Source organism: Muntiacus reevesi, chromosome 2, assembly GCF_963930625.1.
Source record: "Muntiacus reevesi chromosome 2, mMunRee1.1, whole genome shotgun sequence".
Classification (NCBI taxonomy): Eukaryota; Metazoa; Chordata; class Mammalia; order Artiodactyla; family Cervidae; genus Muntiacus; species Muntiacus reevesi.
In genome coordinates, this window is record NC_089250.1 from 177,967,544 (window position 1) to 177,985,748 (window position 18,205).

The 18,205-nt window shown below is 53.0% G+C and overlaps 1 protein-coding gene across 1 annotated transcript in view; it reads right to left on the minus strand.

Annotated features, from left to right (window-relative positions):
• Nucleotides 1-33: 33 nt before the first annotated feature.
• Nucleotides 34-18,205, minus strand: part of BAIAP2L1 (BAR/IMD domain containing adaptor protein 2 like 1) — a 78,157-nt gene continuing 59,985 nt past the window's right edge. The window contains exons 8-14 of the mRNA XM_065923799.1: nucleotides 16,606-16,773; nucleotides 15,517-15,664; nucleotides 13,510-13,717; nucleotides 12,717-12,794; nucleotides 11,146-11,326; nucleotides 2,211-2,248; nucleotides 34-1,683 (exon numbers count right to left, since the gene is read on the minus strand). Coding sequence (XP_065779871.1) covers nucleotides 1,608-1,683; nucleotides 2,211-2,248; nucleotides 11,146-11,326; nucleotides 12,717-12,794; nucleotides 13,510-13,717; nucleotides 15,517-15,664; nucleotides 16,606-16,773 — 897 coding nt within the window. The 3' untranslated portion in view covers nucleotides 34-1,607. The remainder of the gene's footprint in view (nucleotides 1,684-2,210; nucleotides 2,249-11,145; nucleotides 11,327-12,716; nucleotides 12,795-13,509; nucleotides 13,718-15,516; nucleotides 15,665-16,605; nucleotides 16,774-18,205) is intronic.

Genomic DNA, 18,205 nt, shown 5'->3' on the forward strand with positions numbered 1-18,205 from the left:
CAACACCACGCAGTTCGGGCGACCTTCCCTTACACAGCTCCAAGAATGTGCCTGTTTTCAAGTTTTTATTCTTAGAACGAAGCCTGATACCTTGACATTGGCAGAGCACGCACCCCATGCCCAGGATCCATGGCCCGGCCTCCGTCCTGTGAGCAGGGCGGTGTGCGTGGCCTGGTGACCCCAGGACCCAAGACCCCGCGCCGCAGCCTCACAGTCACACGACCCCCGGAGCGGGTGCGGGACCCCTGCCCCTTCCCCTGACTCTCAAGCCTCCAGAGTCTGCCTCCACGGTGGGAAGGAACCGGCCCCGGGACGGACCCGAGTGTCGTCGTGGCTGGCGGACGCGGCGGCTGCTGCAGGACAGCGGCCCCGAGCCGGGGGCCCTCACGCGGCCCCAGACCGGCCACTGAGGGGTCGCCCACGTGGCCCACAAGCCGGGGGACAGGACCAGCCCCGGGAGTAGCACGCCCCACACTGTTTACCTGCCCTCAGTGGTCCTCGTGCTTAAGAGAAGAAGGACATCACAGCCGAACCGAAAGCTGTCACCAGGAGCGAGACCCCCGCGCGGTGCCGGCCTGCGTGTGTTTTCGCCCCTCATCCCCTCCAGATGGTGCCGGCCCGCAGCAGAGACCGGCCCAGCCCGCTCTGACTCCCTGCCGGGGCCCAGCGCGGGGTGGGGCTGGGCTGAAATGCTCCCCCCGCCCGGCACCCAGGGGTCCTCCTGGCTTCATGCGGGCTACAGGCCGCCTCCGTGCCTGACTGAAAAGGAGAGAAACTTGCACCCCGACAGGGTTCAGAGTAAACGGTGCTGGAGGCGACTTTGGTCGGCTAGCGTAGCAAGAGGCACCTGGTCCCGCCCGTGGAGTCTCCCGAGACAGGTGCCAGCCTGTGAGCCAGGATCCCACGAGGCACGTGAGCCCGGCGGGTTTCCGCGGGTCATCCTAGTGAGGTCACTCAGCCCCAGGCTCAGTCCCTCTGAGAATTACTCAAGTACTAAGACCCCGGCTATGACAGGGCCAGGCGGATCTCAGGGCTCTAGAGCTGTCTAAGTCACGAGAACCTGTGGGATGCTTCATCTTGGCTAGGGCTATAGTAAACAAATTTTGAAGTTAAATAAGTGTTATACAATATCCTCATCATTTATATTGCTTAAGATTATTTGCATGCTAGGATGCAAATTTACGTAGTATCTTCTTCATAATTCTATTTAAGAGCACATGCCTTAGAAAACTGTGATCTCATTTGCATTTGGGTGCAGAAAGCCAGTCACAAAAGCATCCACTATCCCTTACTCTGGCTATTAAAAAAAAAATCAGAACATTAAACAAAAAGTGATACAATAAGGATTGGAACCAAATTTACTATTTTCTAACAGAATAGGGAAAAACTTGTAAATGATTGAGTTGTAACTAAACTGATTTATCTTAAAGAAATGTGTAAACCCAACTATGTTAACTTAGAAAACGTGCTGATTTGCTCAAGTGGAATACACACAGAATCAGACGCGCTCTGGTGAAGTTTTACAACTGGATGGCGCTTGTCACACAAACCTATCATTTCCGAGCAAGAGCCCAGCGGGGAACCGGGAGAACATCGGGGCCGCCTTCTCATCGGATGATGGGCGCTGAGCGGTCATTCGTCACCGTCGGGCGGAGTTTCACAGTAGCAAAGGGGTTCTCTCCACTGCAGGGGGCGAGGCAGGAAAAATGTTGGCAGAAATACGCCACGACGGGTTTGATTTGAAAATAGCCAGTGACTACCCTTGTTCTGTAACATACACTTCTATAAATTTCAGGCGTTTTCTGAACATTATAAAGTTATGTTCTGGGATGGTTCTCTCCCCACTGCCTGTTGTAACCACTAATTGTTTTGGACTCGGAGGGGACTGATCCCAAGGCCTCAGGCCTGTGGGGTCCTCTGGGGCTGGGGGCTGGGCACTGGATGAGCTTGCTTCTGCCTTGATCCAGAGGGAGGGCCCGTCCTGGAAGGCTGTCCTACCACGACCCTCCCCCGCACCCGAGGCAGGACCACGGAGAGGAGGGCGCCCCTCTGTCGGCAGGGGTACCTCCCTGGCGGTCAGTGGTTAGGACTCAGCACTATCACTGCCAAGGGGCCCAAGGTCAGTCCTTGGTCTGGAACTAAGGTTCAGTGAGCCCATGTCTCCAGGGATGAGCCGGAGGGAGAGGCCCTTGGGGAGGAAGTTAACTTACCTGAGGAAAGGAGGCTTTGCAAACCCATTTGCATTGTTCTGTGGGAAAGAGAAAGAGAACGTTTATGGAAGGCTCAAGAAATTGGGAAGTTTGCAGTAAGACCTGAGGGTACAGACATCTGAAGCCCATGGCTGCTGAAAGTGCAGAGAGCTCCGGACAGTCTCCATTCACTGGGGAGGAGACATTAAATTCCCCCGGAGGAATCGGGGCCAGAATGGGAGAAGCTGGGGAGCCTGGCGCCGGCCCTCACGAGCGCGGGCGTGTCCTCCAGGAGGGTGTGGGGGCGCTGCTGCTCGCCTGGTCTGTCCAGGTGAGGATTGGTGGTCGCGAGTGGCTTCCGGGAGCCTGGTCCTCACGGATGCTGTGAGGAGCAGTAAGTCAGAAGGAAACTTGTTGGGTTTCGGTGCCCACAGACTGCTGCCAACTGCCAGAAATCTGAGCTTGTAGGGAGTCCCGCCGGCGCGGGGGTCGGGGTGGACGGAGCAGCACAGGCGCCGTCTCCACCATGGGGAATCGCCCAGCCTCTGGCTCCCAGGGCTTGGGTCCGGCATGGCTAGGGGCCAGGTGAGGGCCTGTCCTCGCCCCCCAGACCTCTGCTCCGGCTGCCGCACAGGCTCACTGTCGGAGCTGGCCGCCCAGGAGGGGGCAGTGTCACGCGGTGTGACCAGCGCTCCCTGGGGACGCTCTGTGCCACGCTGGACATACAGACCCTCGAGGCGGAGGGAGCCTGGGGGCCCAGGGCTGCTTCTGACCTGTGCCTGCAGGTCTGGGCCTCTGAACACACCTTGGCCTGGACCCGGGGCCAGCCAGCTCATCCTGAGGGGGCACCCCGCCACCAGGGCAGTCAGCCTGGCACCCCGATTCCCTGTCTCCCCTTCGGGGGGGGGGAAGCCCAGAGCAGCTGCCTTGCTTGTCAGCACGACCCCCGGCCTGTCTCCACAGGGCTGTCCCCGCAGGGCGCGCCCAGCAGGCCTCGGCATAGGCTGTTCTGTGTTACAGGGGGATGGAGGGCTCATTTGTGATTCTACAGACATTCCCCGATGTCCGCGTGCAGCCCCATGTGTGCTCAGGGCGCCCAGCGGGGAGCCGAGTCCCGGCCATGGCTCAGGGGTGGTAGGGGTGTCCTCCCACCCGGGAAGCCTTCTTCCTGCCAAGCAGGTAGCGGAAACCCCCTTCCTGCCTGTCCCCGAGGCAGGACACGCCCCCTCTTCTGTGCGCCCTCGTCTTGGAGAGGGCCCCTGATTGCTGAACGTCAGTGCCCCCGCTGCCCTCGAGGCAGAAACCTTGGAGCTCAACTGAACTCTGAACTGAGCCTCGAGAAACAGACGGTGAAAGAGATGCATCCGAGTCCAGCCCTGGTGGGGAAGTGGTGAGAAGTAACAGCTCGTGCCACGAGGAAGGAGGGCAAAACGACTCTTAAGAGGCCGCCTGAAGCCACCGGCGCTGGTGCGCGGCCCGTGCCCCCTTGAGCCCGCTCCCGTTGGTACAAGCAGCAGAGACGGGGGGCACCAAGGCACTCGGTGGGCGCTGGCAGCACTCGGTCCTGACAGCAGGGCCGTCAGGCGGGGCATTCTCTGCCACAAAAATCACAAAAATCATATCACATAAAAAGCAGCAATGCTTTCTTAGCTCAGTCTCCCAAGGCAATACAAGAAAAAGCAAAAACAAAACAAACGGGACCTAATCCCACTTACATGCTTTTTGCACAGCAAAGGAAACCATCAACAAAGCGGAAAGACAACCTACGGTCTGGGAGGATTTTGCAAATGATTTTGCCAACAAAAGCTTGCCTTCTGAAATACACATATAGCTCATACAAGTGAAAGTGTTAACTGCTCAAATGTGTCCAACTCTTTGCGACCCCATGGACTAAAGGCTGCCAGGCTTCTGTCCATGGAATTTTCTGGGCAAGAATACTGGAGTGGGTAGCCATTTCCTTCTCCAGGGGATCTTCCTGATCAAGGGATCGAACCCAGGTCTCCTGCATTGCAGGTGGATTCTTTACTGTCTGAGCCACTTACCTGGCTAGCTTGTACAATGCAATAACAAAAACAACCCAATCCAGAGGTGGACAGAAGACTTATCAAATAGACACTTCTCCAGAGAAGACACATGGCCAACAGGCACGTGGAAAGGTGCTCAGCATCACTGATCACTGGGCCTCCCTGGTGGGCTACAGTCCACGGGGTCGCACGGAGTCGGACACGGGCACCCTGATTACTAGGGAAATGCAAATCCAAGCTGCGATGAGGCACACCCCTCCCGCCCACTAGAATAGTCATTGTTAAAATGCCTACAAATAACAAACGCTGGAGAGGGTGCGGGGAAAGGGGAGCCCGCGTACACTGCTGGTGGGGATGTAAAATGGTGCAGTCCCTGTGGAGAACAGTGTGGAGGGTCCTTAAAAAACTGAAAACAGACTTGCCCTCTGATCCAGCAGTTGCGCCCTTGGGCTTATGTCCAGAAAAGAATGTAATTCAAAGAGCTGCATGTACCCCAGTGCCCTCAGCGGCCCTAATCAAGCAGCCAGGACACGGCAGCTGGGAGGTGCCATGGGGGTACCCTAGGCTTCCCGGTGTTCAAACAAAACTACGGGTAACTGATGGTTGTGTGTGTGCAAAATCTACACGTAATCGTGTCGAGCTGCTGTGCCAGATTCTGTGGACCCCAACGTTTGGCTGAGATAGAACCTGGTTTTCTGCAGGGAAGATGAATTACCAGCCCTGCCAGGCATGAGAACCTGAGATACGGAATCCCAGGGCTGAGGCTCCGGCCCTCGTGCTCCTGGATGGGCCTGCTGTGGGACCTGCTCCTTGACCATCACCTTCCAGATTGGTTTCTACATGGAATCTCGTGCTCTTTCGGGTGAGCTCTACCTGGCTGTCCCATGTGGCGGCTGCTCACCGTGTGACTAGATTAAAATGGTTCTGGCACATTTCTGTCTGACCCGTCAACTCTCTGGGTGCTTTACTGATGCACAGGTGACTTGACCCTATGCCTCCTGTCTTTGCAAGAGGCCACCAGGACCCGGTGAAAAATGGGCGTCTGCACCTGCCCCCAGGGGCTCTCCTGTGGGCAGCACCGGTTATCTGTCCACCCCGCAGCTTGACTGCCGCTCTGACCCGGCACGGATGAGATGCAGGAACTCCTCTCATAGACAGGACAGGGCGGGCAGAGGCGGTGGTGTCGACGGCTGTGACGGAGGTGCAGTTTCGTCTCTGGCAGTTTGCAGAGGATTGTGAAATATTACTTCCCAAGATAAAGTGATAGAAATGGAAGAGGAGTCAGCCGCCACCCCGTCACCAGACCCTGTGCTGCCGCCTGCAAGTTGCTTCAGAGCTCTTCCTCCAGGACTCAGCTCACATGCTCGCCCCCAGGAAGCCACTTTGGATGCCCCACCCTGGAGCTGGAGCCCTTCCTGCCTCCTGCCCCTACCCCTCCTCCACGGCCTCTTCATCACCGCTCCCTGGACTGGACTTCTAGGCTGGCTTGCTTCCCCGGAGCCTGGAGCAGGCCTGGACTGTAACCAGCTCGTCCTAAGCGCTCCCCGGACGAGGCCGGTGCGGCCTGCAGGCGCTCTCCACAAGCTGCGCCTTCAGGTGCCCGCTGGCCGTGTCTACAAAGGGCTCAGCTGTCAGTGGGGTCTGATGCCATGGAAACGTTCGCTGCTAGCGTTGCTGTGACCTCACTGTAGGTATCAACTCTATGCCTGTTCCCTTTTCATGGAAGGTTTCGCTTATCATGAAGGAAAGTGTTCAACAACACTCATTATTCTGACATCTGCAAAATCAGCAACAACTAATCACCATGGGAACTCACACAAGGAGGGCATTTTCATTAGATAGGTAGGGCTGTTAAATGTTCTTCCAAGAAATCAAAAATTAAAGGCCACTAATTATAATAAAATCAAAGACTGAAAAAGGCCTTCCGGCCTGCGAGACAGAAATAAGGGGGCCTGACCTGAATTGCCAGGGCTGTGCTGGCCTCACAGAATGAGTTAGGAGTTCTCTCCTCTTCACTTTTAAGGACAGTTGGAGCAGGTCTGGCATTCATTCTTCTTTGAATGTTTCATAGGATTCACCAGTGAAGCCATCGTGTTTCAGGCTTTGTTAGGAGACCTTGTGACTGACCTGAGGGTGACGGGCCACGGTGGAGAGGGGGCTTCTGCCTGGGGGCTGCCAGGACCACATAGACGGGAGCCCAGGGGGTGAGCTTAGGTCCCACACCCGGTCCTGGTGGGAGGGCAATAGCTTCCACAAGGACCTGCCATGGGGGCAGGCGGCCACAGGCCACCCTGGGCCTTGGGAGAGAGATATGTGCTTAAGGCTCTTCTGCTCAAGGAAGTGGAAGGAATAAAAAGGTGGGCGCAGTGTACAAGGCTCCCCAGCCGGTCCTTGTGCTTTTCAAGACAGCCTCCTGGTTCTGACAGTCTGTTATGGTCCAGCCAACAGGGAGGTTTAAAAATAAAGTTAGAGCTCATTTAAACTGCCAAATACTTAATAACGAATATCATTGCAGACTGTGCTGACATCTAAAGCCAAGATTTTTTTTCACTATCCATTCAGTGTGGTGAGAACCACACCGATGCCATCTTCATTGAGCTTCATCCATGTGGTAAAAAAACTGAAAGTTAAAACATGTTTTCTTCTGAATTCAGTGCTGTTAGCTAAAATGTGTTTTCATTTATAATTCCAGTGTTAGCTATGATTTTAGGGCAAGATTCTTTTACCTTAAAAGGCAGTATAGAGGCAGACCTCATTTTATTGCACTTGACTGTGCTTCACAGATACTGTTTTCTTTTCCTTACAAACGGAAGGTTTGTGGCAAGTCTGTTGGCATCATTTTTCCAATGGCATTGGCTCAATTCATGTCTCTGTGTCACATTTGCAATATTTCAGGCTTTTCATTATTATCATAGTCATCGTGACCGCTGATTGGTGCTCTTTGGTGTCTCTACTACGATTCACTGAAACTCAGCTAATTGGCATTTTTTATCAATAAAATATTTTAAAATTATTACTTTTTAGACACAATATCATCACATGCCTAATAGACTACAGTGTCTGTAAACATAACTCTTACATGCACTGGGAAACCAGAAAGTTCATGTGACTTGCTTTATCGGGATGGTCTGGAAAGTAACCCATTGCATCTGAGGTCTGCTTGTGCAACCTTTATCTATTCACAGAGCCGGGTGGCCATTGTCATCAATGGTCATCATCGCAGAAGGAAACCACCGGACTGGACCACAGGTGGACTGGCCACCACCACAGATGAAATGCTCCCGCCACACAAAACCAGTCAACAAACCACAATGGCAGCAGATTCTGACCCCAGGCTGGAAACAAGGGAGAAAGGGGAACTCGATAAAGGACACCATGTGGATGTAACCAGCGAAATCCAGACTGGGGACACCCTCCAGGACTAGTAACCTGGGTTTCCTACAGAGAGATGACATGGAAAGCTGGGGCGATCTCTAGGTACGAAAAGACGAGTCATGAGACTCAGTCACCAGCGACTGTGGGGAGCTGACCCGGGCCCAGATTCGAACACCGATACTGTCAAGAAATTTTTAATGAGACAATCAGAAATTTGAAGTGACCAGGTGATGATATTCAGAAGTTAATGTCAATTTTAAATGATAACGATAGTTGGTTTTGTGAGAAACAAAAGAGGACCTTTAATATATTTACAGATGAAATGATACGAAGTCTGGAATTGGCTTTGCTGATCTGAGACTGTGTAGAGGAGAGATGAAACAGGATTTATAAATGAATTAATAATTGCTGATCTGGGGGACCAGATCAGTAGCTTATTCTCTCCACTTTCATGTGTGTTTGAATTTTTCCATAATTAAAATTGAAAATCAAATCCAGAAGAAGGCACTACAGACCAACAGGTCCCACACCTTGCATGCCTGGATCCTGAATTTTGTGACATGCAAATTATAAGTTGATTTTTTTTTTTCAGCAAAAGGAACTTTTATGCTTTTAGAAGTGCCTTAAGATCATTTCCAAATAGTTTTGAGTATTGTTTTAAAATATACCAGGCCCTTTAATGAAATAGCATTTCAGATCTGCCCTTTCAAGCAGCGTCTCCAGTTTTGACATCTCTCACCAACAAAATGGGAAAGCTCCATATCCTTCTAAAAGTAATTTTTGGAGTTAGAAAGCTGGAGTGATTTGCAGCAATAACAGTGAAAGCAAGGAGTCATGCAGTGTGCTTATCTGGGAAGAGAAGTTCAGTTCAGTTCAGTCGCTCAGTCGTGTCCGACTCTTTGTGACCCCAAGAACCGCAGCACAACAGGCCTCCCTGTCCATCACCAACTCCTGGAGTCCAACCAAACCCATGTCCATCGAGGTAGGGATGCCATCCAACCATCTCATCCTGTCATCCCCTTCTCCTCCTGCCCCCAATCCTTCTCAGCATCAGGGTCTTTACCAATGAGTCAGCATTTTGCACGAGGTGGCCAAAGTATTGGAGTTTCAGCTTCAGCATCAGTCCTTCCAATGAACACTCAGGACTGATCTCCTTTAGGATGGACTGGTTGGATCTCCTTGCAGTCCAAGGGACTCTCAAGAGTCTTCTCCAACACCACAGTTCAAAGGCATCAATTCTTTGGCGCTCAGCTTTCTTCACTGTCCAACTCTCACATCCATACATGACCACTGGAAAAACCATAGCCTTGACCAGATGGACCTTTGTTGCCAAAGTAATATCTCTGCTTTTTAATATGCTGTCTAGGTTGGTCATAACTTTCCTTCCAAGGAGTAAGCATCTTTTAATTTCATGGCTGCAATCACCATCTGCAGTGATTTTGGAGCCCCCCAAAATAAAGTCTGACACTGTTTCCCCATCTATTTCCCATGAAGTGATGGGACCAGATGCCATGATCTTAGTTTTCTGAATGTTGAGCTTTAAGCCAACTTTTTCACTTTCCTCCTTCACTTTCATCAAGAGACTCTCTAGTTCTTCTTCACTTTCTACCATAAGAGTGGTGTTGTCTGCATATCTGAGGTTATTGATATTTCTCCTGGCAATCCTGATTCCAGCTTGTGCTTCATCCAGCCCAGCATTTCTCATGATGTACTCTGCATATAACTTAATTAAGCAGGGTGACAATATACAGCCTTGACGTATCCCTTTTCCTATTTGGAACCAGTCAGTTGTTCCATGTCCAGTTCTAACTGTTGCTTCCTGACCTGCATACAGGTTTCTCAAGAGACAGGTCCACACGGATCACAGCCTTGTCTAACTCAATGAAACTAAGTCATGCCGTGTGGGGCCACTCAAGATGGACGGGTCATGGTGGAGAGGTCTGACAGAATGTGGTCCACTGGAGAAGGGAATGGCAAACCACCTCAGTATTCTTGCCTTGAGAACCCCATGAACAGTATGAAAAGGGAAGAGAAGAAGAGAAGCCAAAGACATTTCTGAATGAGATTCCAAAATGGCATTTCCGGGACCCAAACCCACACTGCAGCCTGCGAGGAGGCAGGCGTGGTCCCCACTGTACCCGCGGCCGATCTTTCAGAGTCTCATTCCCTGTAACCGACTCCGCCCAGCACCACTCAGCTGAACAGAGGTCCCCAGTGGTGGGGACACCCCTGTGGGGGTGCGTGGCTCCTGCAATCACCACAGAAAGAACAAACCCATAACAAAGAAGAAGAAGAAACAGTCGAAGTGGCCCAGGTTTATTACAGCACCAATGGCTTGCGTGCCCTCGTCCCCGGAGCACGCTCAGGGGCAGGCTCACCGTCTCCCTCTGAGAAATACCCACGGCACAAATTCTCTTCTTTCAAACCTGCTCAGCACCACTCCGCCTGCCCTGTCTGAGGGCGACCTTTCCTTCGGCGCTGATAGCAGACAACACCCCCCCAAGTCTGCCCTCCCCGCTGGCACAGGGGACCCGCGTCCCTGCTCCTGGCGGGCCAGCCCCTTCCTTCTCAGTCACCCCCCTTTCCTCCGTCCTCTCCGCCTTCTCTGCTGTATAATCTATGTTGTGGGAAAAGAGGACAAGAACTCCCTCTAGACTGAGTACACCCCACCAGGAGCTGTAAACTTCCGGCTCCTCCCATCTGGGAGGCACCCCCCTCAGGACGACGGCTCTGGCTGCAGAGGCGGGCAGCGCTCCCCAGGAATTGCCCCGGCTAAGATCCTGGCCCAGCGCTCTTGGCGGGGGCAGTGGGGGCACCAGGCCACCTCTGCCTTCTGGATGTTTCCACAGCTGTGGACATAGCCCACCTCATCCCAGGAAAACTGACCCCTGACCTCCATCCAAGATGTTACCGCACCCCCTGTCGTCACAGCACCTGGCTCCATTCTCCCACGGAGCTCCCAGCTCTGACATATTTGTCTATCTCTCACTGTTTGCTGCTTATCTTATCACTAGAGCCTAAGCTCCAGCAGAGCCAGAGCCAGACTATTTATCTCTGGCTCCTCCAGAGCCCACTGGGCCTGGCTTGAAGACAGAGTCATCACTGGGATGGATGAAGTGACTCATGGCCTCTGTCCCAGTCCCAGGCTTAAGATCACAGATAATATGTGTACTGGGTAGTTCCTGAAGGTGTGGCGATTAGATCACTACTTCAGTCTTCCTCCAGGAAACAATATGAAAACTTAAGGAAGTGCAGAGAAAGGTGATTACAGGACGAAAGGACTGCAGACATGACCAAAGGCAAGGAAAGCTTGAAAGCGGGCACAGTCTGGGAAATGATGGACCTCGTGTGTGCCAGCCATCATTTACAGATGAAATAAAAACAAGAGGAGGACAAAAGTTAAGGCGGCTGAAAGACTGCATGACAGAAAGAATCTGCAGGCCCTGGGAGCAAGCGCGCGCCCCGCCCAAGGGTCACCCCCTTCCTGCTTGGAGGGAAGGGGGCCCTGCACCCCAGAGCCTGCCCGTCAGGGTCGGGCTCCCTGGGGCCCTACTCACAGGAGGCGTGCTTTCTGGTTTGGGTGCTGGGGCTTTATGGTTAGAAGCCTTCAGGGAGATGTCTCCTTTCTCAGCAGTGGCTGCTCCCGTAGACAGACACTCCAGGTAGTCCGGCGGGGGGATGACGACGTTGCTCTTCTCCGCCAAGTTCGTTGTGCTCACGCTGCGGACGGGCACCAAGCTAGCGAAGGGAACGGAGGCTGCGGGTTAGAGGAAGCCTGTCCCCGCACCCCAGACATCCCGTCTCCTCCGCTGGAAGTACGTGGATTAGTGATCCACAACGGTGGGGCGCGACAGTGCAACACGCACAGCACTGCAGTGTTCCTTGATTGATTTTTAGTCGCTAAGTCGCCTTCCACTCTTTGTGACCCCATGGACTGTAACCCGCCAGGCTCCTCTGTTCAAGGGAGTTCCCAGGCAACAGCCCTGGAGTGCCGGTGTTTCTGCTGGCTAGCACATGTACACTCACAAGAGAGTCTTTAAAAGGCCTGACAAAGGGAGAGGAAAGCTAGCTCCGTTGGGGGCTGACTCCTGATCCAGTTCAAGAAGAAAACACTGCGAAAGCACTGAGCGCTCCAAACTAAAAATCTCAGAATTTTAACACCCTAAAGATACTCAGTCTCATTTCTTGGCCAATGGCAGCTGAGCTGTTCTGCAAGGGACAGAGACACACAGCTGGCCGTGAGCAAGGGTAACGGAAGGACTTGGGGCGGTGTCTGCAGTCCCGGGGACAGCGGGATGGGCCGGGGGTTGCTCTGACATGGCAGACACCATGGCCGAAGCGGCTTGTGGTCAAGGTGATGCCATGTTCTGTTGGGACGTGTTTCTGAGGACCCGCGGGACAAGTCAACTAACCCACACACAGACCCTCTCGTTCGGCTGGGAGAGACCTGCCCGAATTAGTCTTGACTCCATCACTTCTGGCTCCCTGTGCCCGTTTCCTCAATTTTCAACCAGGGCCTGACCTCACAAGGTAGTGTGAGAAAGAAATGACGTGGTCAGTGCAAGCAGCCAGCTCCTGAGCGACAGTGACAGTCATTCCTGGGTGGGACACAGACGGGGGGCTGTTGGCTCAAACGTGCTGAGTGAAGCCCCTCGATGTGACTTGAGCCACAGGAGCAGTCACGGTGGCCTAGGGAGCACGAGAAGGAAAAAGGACGAGGGTGGGCCCCAAGGACCCCGTGTCTGAGCAGAGGGCAGAAGAAAGGCCTGAGAGGGGACTGAAAACGGGCGGCTGGTGAGGGAAGGAGAGAAGAGGGCAAGCGGGGGAGAACATTCCAGAGCACGTGTTCACCAGGGCAGACAGGCTGGGCACATGGCCTGGGACTTCACTGTGGCAGGCGCAGGACTGGGAGGGACCGTGGGCTGGGAAGGGGGGCATCTCTTCCCAGCAGAGGGTACAGCGCCAGGACAGGAAATCGGGAAGGAAACAGACACGGAGCGCCCCCCTCTCCCGCCAGCCCGGCTGTGGCGTCGTCGTGGGCTCTGCTGCTCGTCCAGATCCACCCCCACGCACCTGGGAGCCCGGGGCCCCCGGCGAGCCCCGCTGGCCGAGCCACAGGCGGTCCTACCTTGGCGCCGGCTCGCTCGCGGCCTCCTCCTCGTTCTCCCCCAGCAGCTTGGTGTAGGACGACGGGAACCAGCCCCTCCTGCAGGCGGAGAGTGGGGAGAAGACACCTCCCTGGGGTGCTGGCAGTGGACACGCGGACCCAGACGCGCCTGGAACGGCTTGGGGACTGCTCGGGGCCGGGGTGGGGGCGGCTGGGCCACTTGCATCACATCCCATTATAGGCCTCTTACATACCCGTCATTTCTATTTGGATTCCCTTTGTGTCTTTTGTTTTCATTTTGGTTTAAACTTAGTACCTGAATAATCTACACAGAAACTCAATTTAACCTTGTGGGAAGGCTTGTGCACACAGCTGGAATGAGGACACTGGCATTTACGGTACTCCTGTGCCAGTCTCATTTAGAGCGCTATCCTGAGAAGTCTGAAGTCCATACAAACGAGTGCCTTCACTTTCAGAGGTGACTCCTATATGTACGTCAAATTTATAGGACTTCCCTGGTGGTCCAGTGGCTAAGACTCCATGCTTCAGTGCAGGGGGCATTGGCTCAATTCCTGGTCGGGGAACTAAGATCCCACATGCCATGCGGTGTGGCCAAAATTTTTAAAAAACTTATCTCTATATGCACACACATACAAGAAAACAGCTTGGGAACAACGTGGATAGACTAATGGCAGCTATCTAGGCGAGAACGGTCACTGAAGTGTGACGTTGCTGGGGTGGAGGCGCTCGTCTGCCCTCAGGGATGGCCTTGCCGGGAGCCCTCAGGGTGTGAACGGCCCGGCCCAGGACCCACATTTTGGTACTGTCGTGCTCCCCGTATAGCCAGCCGTCCTTCTCCTCGGAGATAAGCAGCGTGATGACGTCTCCCTGCGCGAAGCTGAGCAAGGTCTGGTTAGTGCCGGCCGTGTGTGGAAAGATGGTTTTCACCTTCTGCTTTTTCACTATGTTCAGTCCGGAGGCCATGGAAACAGATCGCGGCAAATTGGGGTCAAAGGAAGAACCTGTCAGAAGTGAGCAGGGCAGCGATGACTTTTCAAAGAAGGATGACTGGGCGAGCTCAAAGGTGCCAGCCCCAGAAACCTGGCCACCCCATGTCATCAGCACACTCATTCCACTGAGATGCCAACTGGTTCTATTCCCACACCTCCGCCTGTGGCTGGACAGACAGCAACAGACAGGGACGGTGCCTAAGCCTGGCCCGAGGCTTCTTGGAGGAGGAGCCCTGTGGCCAAAAGCCCTTCAGACCAAGAGGATGAAGTCGCGTGGCCCAGCGTCACCTGCATGGAGTCCCTTGGGACGGCCCACAGAGGCCAGGGCTCCATGCCAGCAGGCCCGCGCCTCTGCCTGCCCCCCTCACCCGCCACAGCCTGCGGAAGTGCTGTCAGGCACCAGCTCAGACCAAACCGCCCAGGGCCTTTGCCACAAGAGAGGAGGACGCTGGGGACACACGCCCCGGCAGCCGTGGCCGCTCACCCGCGAGTCGGGCAGGACGTGCTGAGCACGCCCCCCGCGTACCGACCCCACCCTCGGTGCCAGAGCCGGAACCAGACGAGCTCGATGCGGGCGGCCTGCCTCCACAGCCATCGCTGCACTAGGTCAGGTCTCAGCTCAAATGCAAGCTGGTCTTTACCAGCCCACCCCAACGCCCCGCAAAAAAAAATGGAATGGAAACAGTTTTTTCCAGATACCTTTTCTTCCACTCAAATTTTGCTAGCCTACTATTTACTATTAAACAATGCATAATCTCTGTCTGCATCATCCTCAGAAATTCTTGACACTACAATGTAAACTCTGCTCTCTGCTTGACATGCCGTCTACTCCAATTATCAAGGTTACACGGAATCCAGTGATTTCCAACAAGAACCAAAGAATCATGTGAATGACCAGGTTGCACACAGTGCTGTATGCTTTCTCCTTATGTTATATACACAGAACTCATAGTCTTCAAAGGCGAGTGACTACGGTGTCCTCTTTGCAGCTGACATTCTGAAAACCTCATCTCTTCCCACAGCTGCACGCGCTGGACAGCCTGCGGGCTCTCGCTAGTAGTGCCCTGTGTGACTGCCACGACCTTCACCCCCAAGGGGCCTGCGAGACCCCCACACGCCCAGTGCCACCGTAGTCTTGAGGTCCTGGACGCCAAAGACTCTGCAGGCAAGAGTGGAGCCTGGCTGAAGCCATCTGAAATGCCTGCAGACAAGACGTGTTCCTGATTTATTCAGAGCGCGTCAGCTGGGTTAAGAAACGTTAACAGTTGAAACTGAAGCCTTCAGAAAGCATGACGTGCTCTGTTAGAGATGATGAAAAACACTGAGTATAATTCAATCGAAGCCTACTGGTGAGACTAGGAACCATAACTTAGATATGTGAATTTCTATCATCTGTTTCATTGTTTCACTGAAAAGAGGAGATTTTATTTCAGCTGCCAGTGAATATGGAACACAGCGTGAGGTTCTGTTATGTGGCATGTATTGAAAATATAACACCTTTCAATAGTATGCTTACTCTATGGAAACATCTATCAGCATACAGAAGTCATATCTGTCGAAGCAACATGTCTTACAGTTTTAGAATCAACCTGGACCCCTGTCTGGAGGCGTGAGTTCCCCTGAGCCAGTGTGGAACTGGTGCTACCACACACACAGGTATTTAGTTCTAGCTCACGACGTGCATGCATGCTAAGTTGCTTTAGTCATGGCTGACTCTTTGTGACTCTATGGATATAGATCTCAAGGCACACTTAACTAAATATTTAAGAAATTTAAAGGTACTTTAAAGGAAATTCAACTAAAGAGCTCACCTGTTAAATTATTTTTTCTTTCTGAGTTCTGTGTGACTGTGGCTGGGTTCTTAAACAGATCGATCAAAGGGCTGGTCAAGGCTCTGGCTGAAGGAGCCGCGGGGATTTTTGGTGGGTATTTAGAAAGGCTGTCACAATCTTGCCCAACCTGTGAAAAATTCCTTATTAGTTTAATCCGAGTATAACACAGCAATGGCATCAGAGATGGATCCCCAGGGCTGTTTTGCATTACCTGCTTTAAATTCCATTTTCTTCCCCAAGTTCTCTTGTTTGCAGGGTAATGCCCCATTTTTAACTATTTTAAGAATACCCCCTTCTTTTGTCTATTTATTTATTTAATTATTTTGGCTGCACTGTGCATCTTAGTTCCCTGACCCGGGATTGAACCCTCGCCCCCTGCAGTGGAAGTGCGGAGTCTTAACCACTGGACAACCAGGGAAGTGCCCGCCCCCCTTTAAAGCAGTTACTCCTCGTTTCCCCTAGCCCTTGAACAGCACTCATCTATTTTCTCTCTGTGGATTTCGAGGCTCCCTTTTAAATGCTGCTTGGCTCAAGGCTTCTCCATTTAAAAGTATTTTTCCACAGAATTTTGAGTGCATTAGTCCATTACTTTTTGACACCTAGTTTTCTAAAAAGAAGTCTGATTTCAGTGGGGTTCTCTTTTCTTTGTAATAAGTAATCCATTTTCCCCTCCCTGAAAGTTTTCAGAATCCTCTGTCGCTAATATTCTGCTGCCTGTTGAGGTTCTGGCCTTTGTGATCCAGTCAGGCTCACCCTGCCTGCTGCGTTACGGGCCAGACTGTCAAGGTCATCTCTGCAGGGACTGCCGCTGGCGCTGGGCAGGGGGAGAAGTGGCAGGCAACGGCGTGTGTCTGGGGACAGGCCCGGCCTCGGGGAGGGAGAGGAGCCATGTCTGGTATTTGCGCTGCTGGAAGGGTGAAGTCGCAGTGAGGAAAGGTAGGCCCTAGAAGTGATACAGGCGGGCCCTGTGATTTCCACTGACAAAGGTGGCCTTGCTCTGTGCAAATCTGGCTGAAATCTTATTAGCAAAGGTACAGCTGAAATCTTAAGGTGACGACCAGTTCTTACCACGCTGCTTCTCTCGACCATGGGTGAAGGCAGGGGCGTTCCGGACATTGGGGTGGAGACTGGGGTCTTAATTTCTTCGATCATGTTCATGATTTTCTCTGGCACTTTGGTGACATCACCACAGGTTTCTTGCCACCGAGGCAGTTTGGAATTGATCAGTTCTGCAGACTATAAATTCAAAAGAAACAAAACCAGAGACAAACAAACGTGTATTGTTAGAAGGACGAACACAAATGATGATTACTACTCAGATTCCTGGCTGACCACCGGAAGTGTGGGAGCGAGGAGTTAAATTCAGTGAGTAGTTGAAGCATCTGTGAGGATCTGCTGTGTCTCATTTGCTGAGGAGCACGTAGGCTCCTGTTGTAAAGGATTTCCCACCTTCCTCAGTGTGGGTAGAGTTCAGGCTAATACAAGGATCGTCAACGGTTCAGAAGCTCAGAACTAAGACGGAAGGTGGAGCAATCTGTGTTAACCCCCGTGTTTATCAGGGGCCCGAGAATTGCCGATCCCTCTGTCTTCCCCCCACCCCTTCCACGAGAAGCGCCTCTGATGGAGCGAGAGGACGAGGAGTGGACTTCACCCCCGAGAGAGGCCTGGCGCACTGGAGGGGTGACAGGTCTGTCCTGAGAAGGTCCTCTACGGGACGGGGGACCGGAGGCGGAGCGTGGTGGCTCTCTGAAGTCAGGGCAGTGCTGAGTGGAAGTCCTGAACACAGGCCGGCGGGGCCCTTGGGCAGGCAGCAGCTGGGAGGCAGAGACGCAGGACAGGGCTGAGACCGTCCAGCCCCAGAGGCGAAGGTGTCTGTCCTGCCTCCCACAGACTGGCTCTTCCTCCGACTGGACTCCCAGATTCCCGGGAGCCCTTATGAGAACCCCCCTTTCTAGGTGGCAATTTTGTTGGAAAAGGAAAGTAGAGCATCTTTTGTGAAACTATTTTCATAACAACTGTACTGTTTTCATCTAGACTCTGTGTTCATCAGGCGTGGTCTGGGGGTGTTGATGTGAATCCTAAGCCCTGCCCCTCGCTCCACCCCGTCCCCGCCTGTGGCCTGGACACGCCAGGGGACCAACGGCCTTAGCTGCTGTGTCCAAGGAGCCACTGAAACCGCCGGGACCAGGGAACGCACCAAAGCGGTTTTCAGAGACTTGAAGAGACTTCTGGTAGAGAAAGAAGGAAATTTGGCTTGCGTCACGCTGAAAGACATACCTGGGACTCAAGGTTAAGTGTGTAGAAGACTGTGTCAGCTATTAGAGCTTTCTGGAAATAGACCAAGTTGCCCCATCGCTGGGGGAGGCGGGGTGTTGTCACAGAGAGCATCAAGGTTGCTTCCGGCCCCCTCTGGCGGACACCCTCACCATGGAAACAATGCCGAAGCTACTACAGATACGCTGGGGACAAATGTCATCATCTAATGCATCATGTTTGTTTTTCTTTTCTGCAACAATTTGAGACCTTGGGTATTTAGATTTGGTATGGAATATGTAACCTATGACATATGCATGCATACAAGGCCAGGTTCCCCCCTAAAGGAAGCAGCCCTATATTCGAGCTTTTAGAATGCTTCTCACATGATGGAGGGCGCTCTAAATTACTTTGT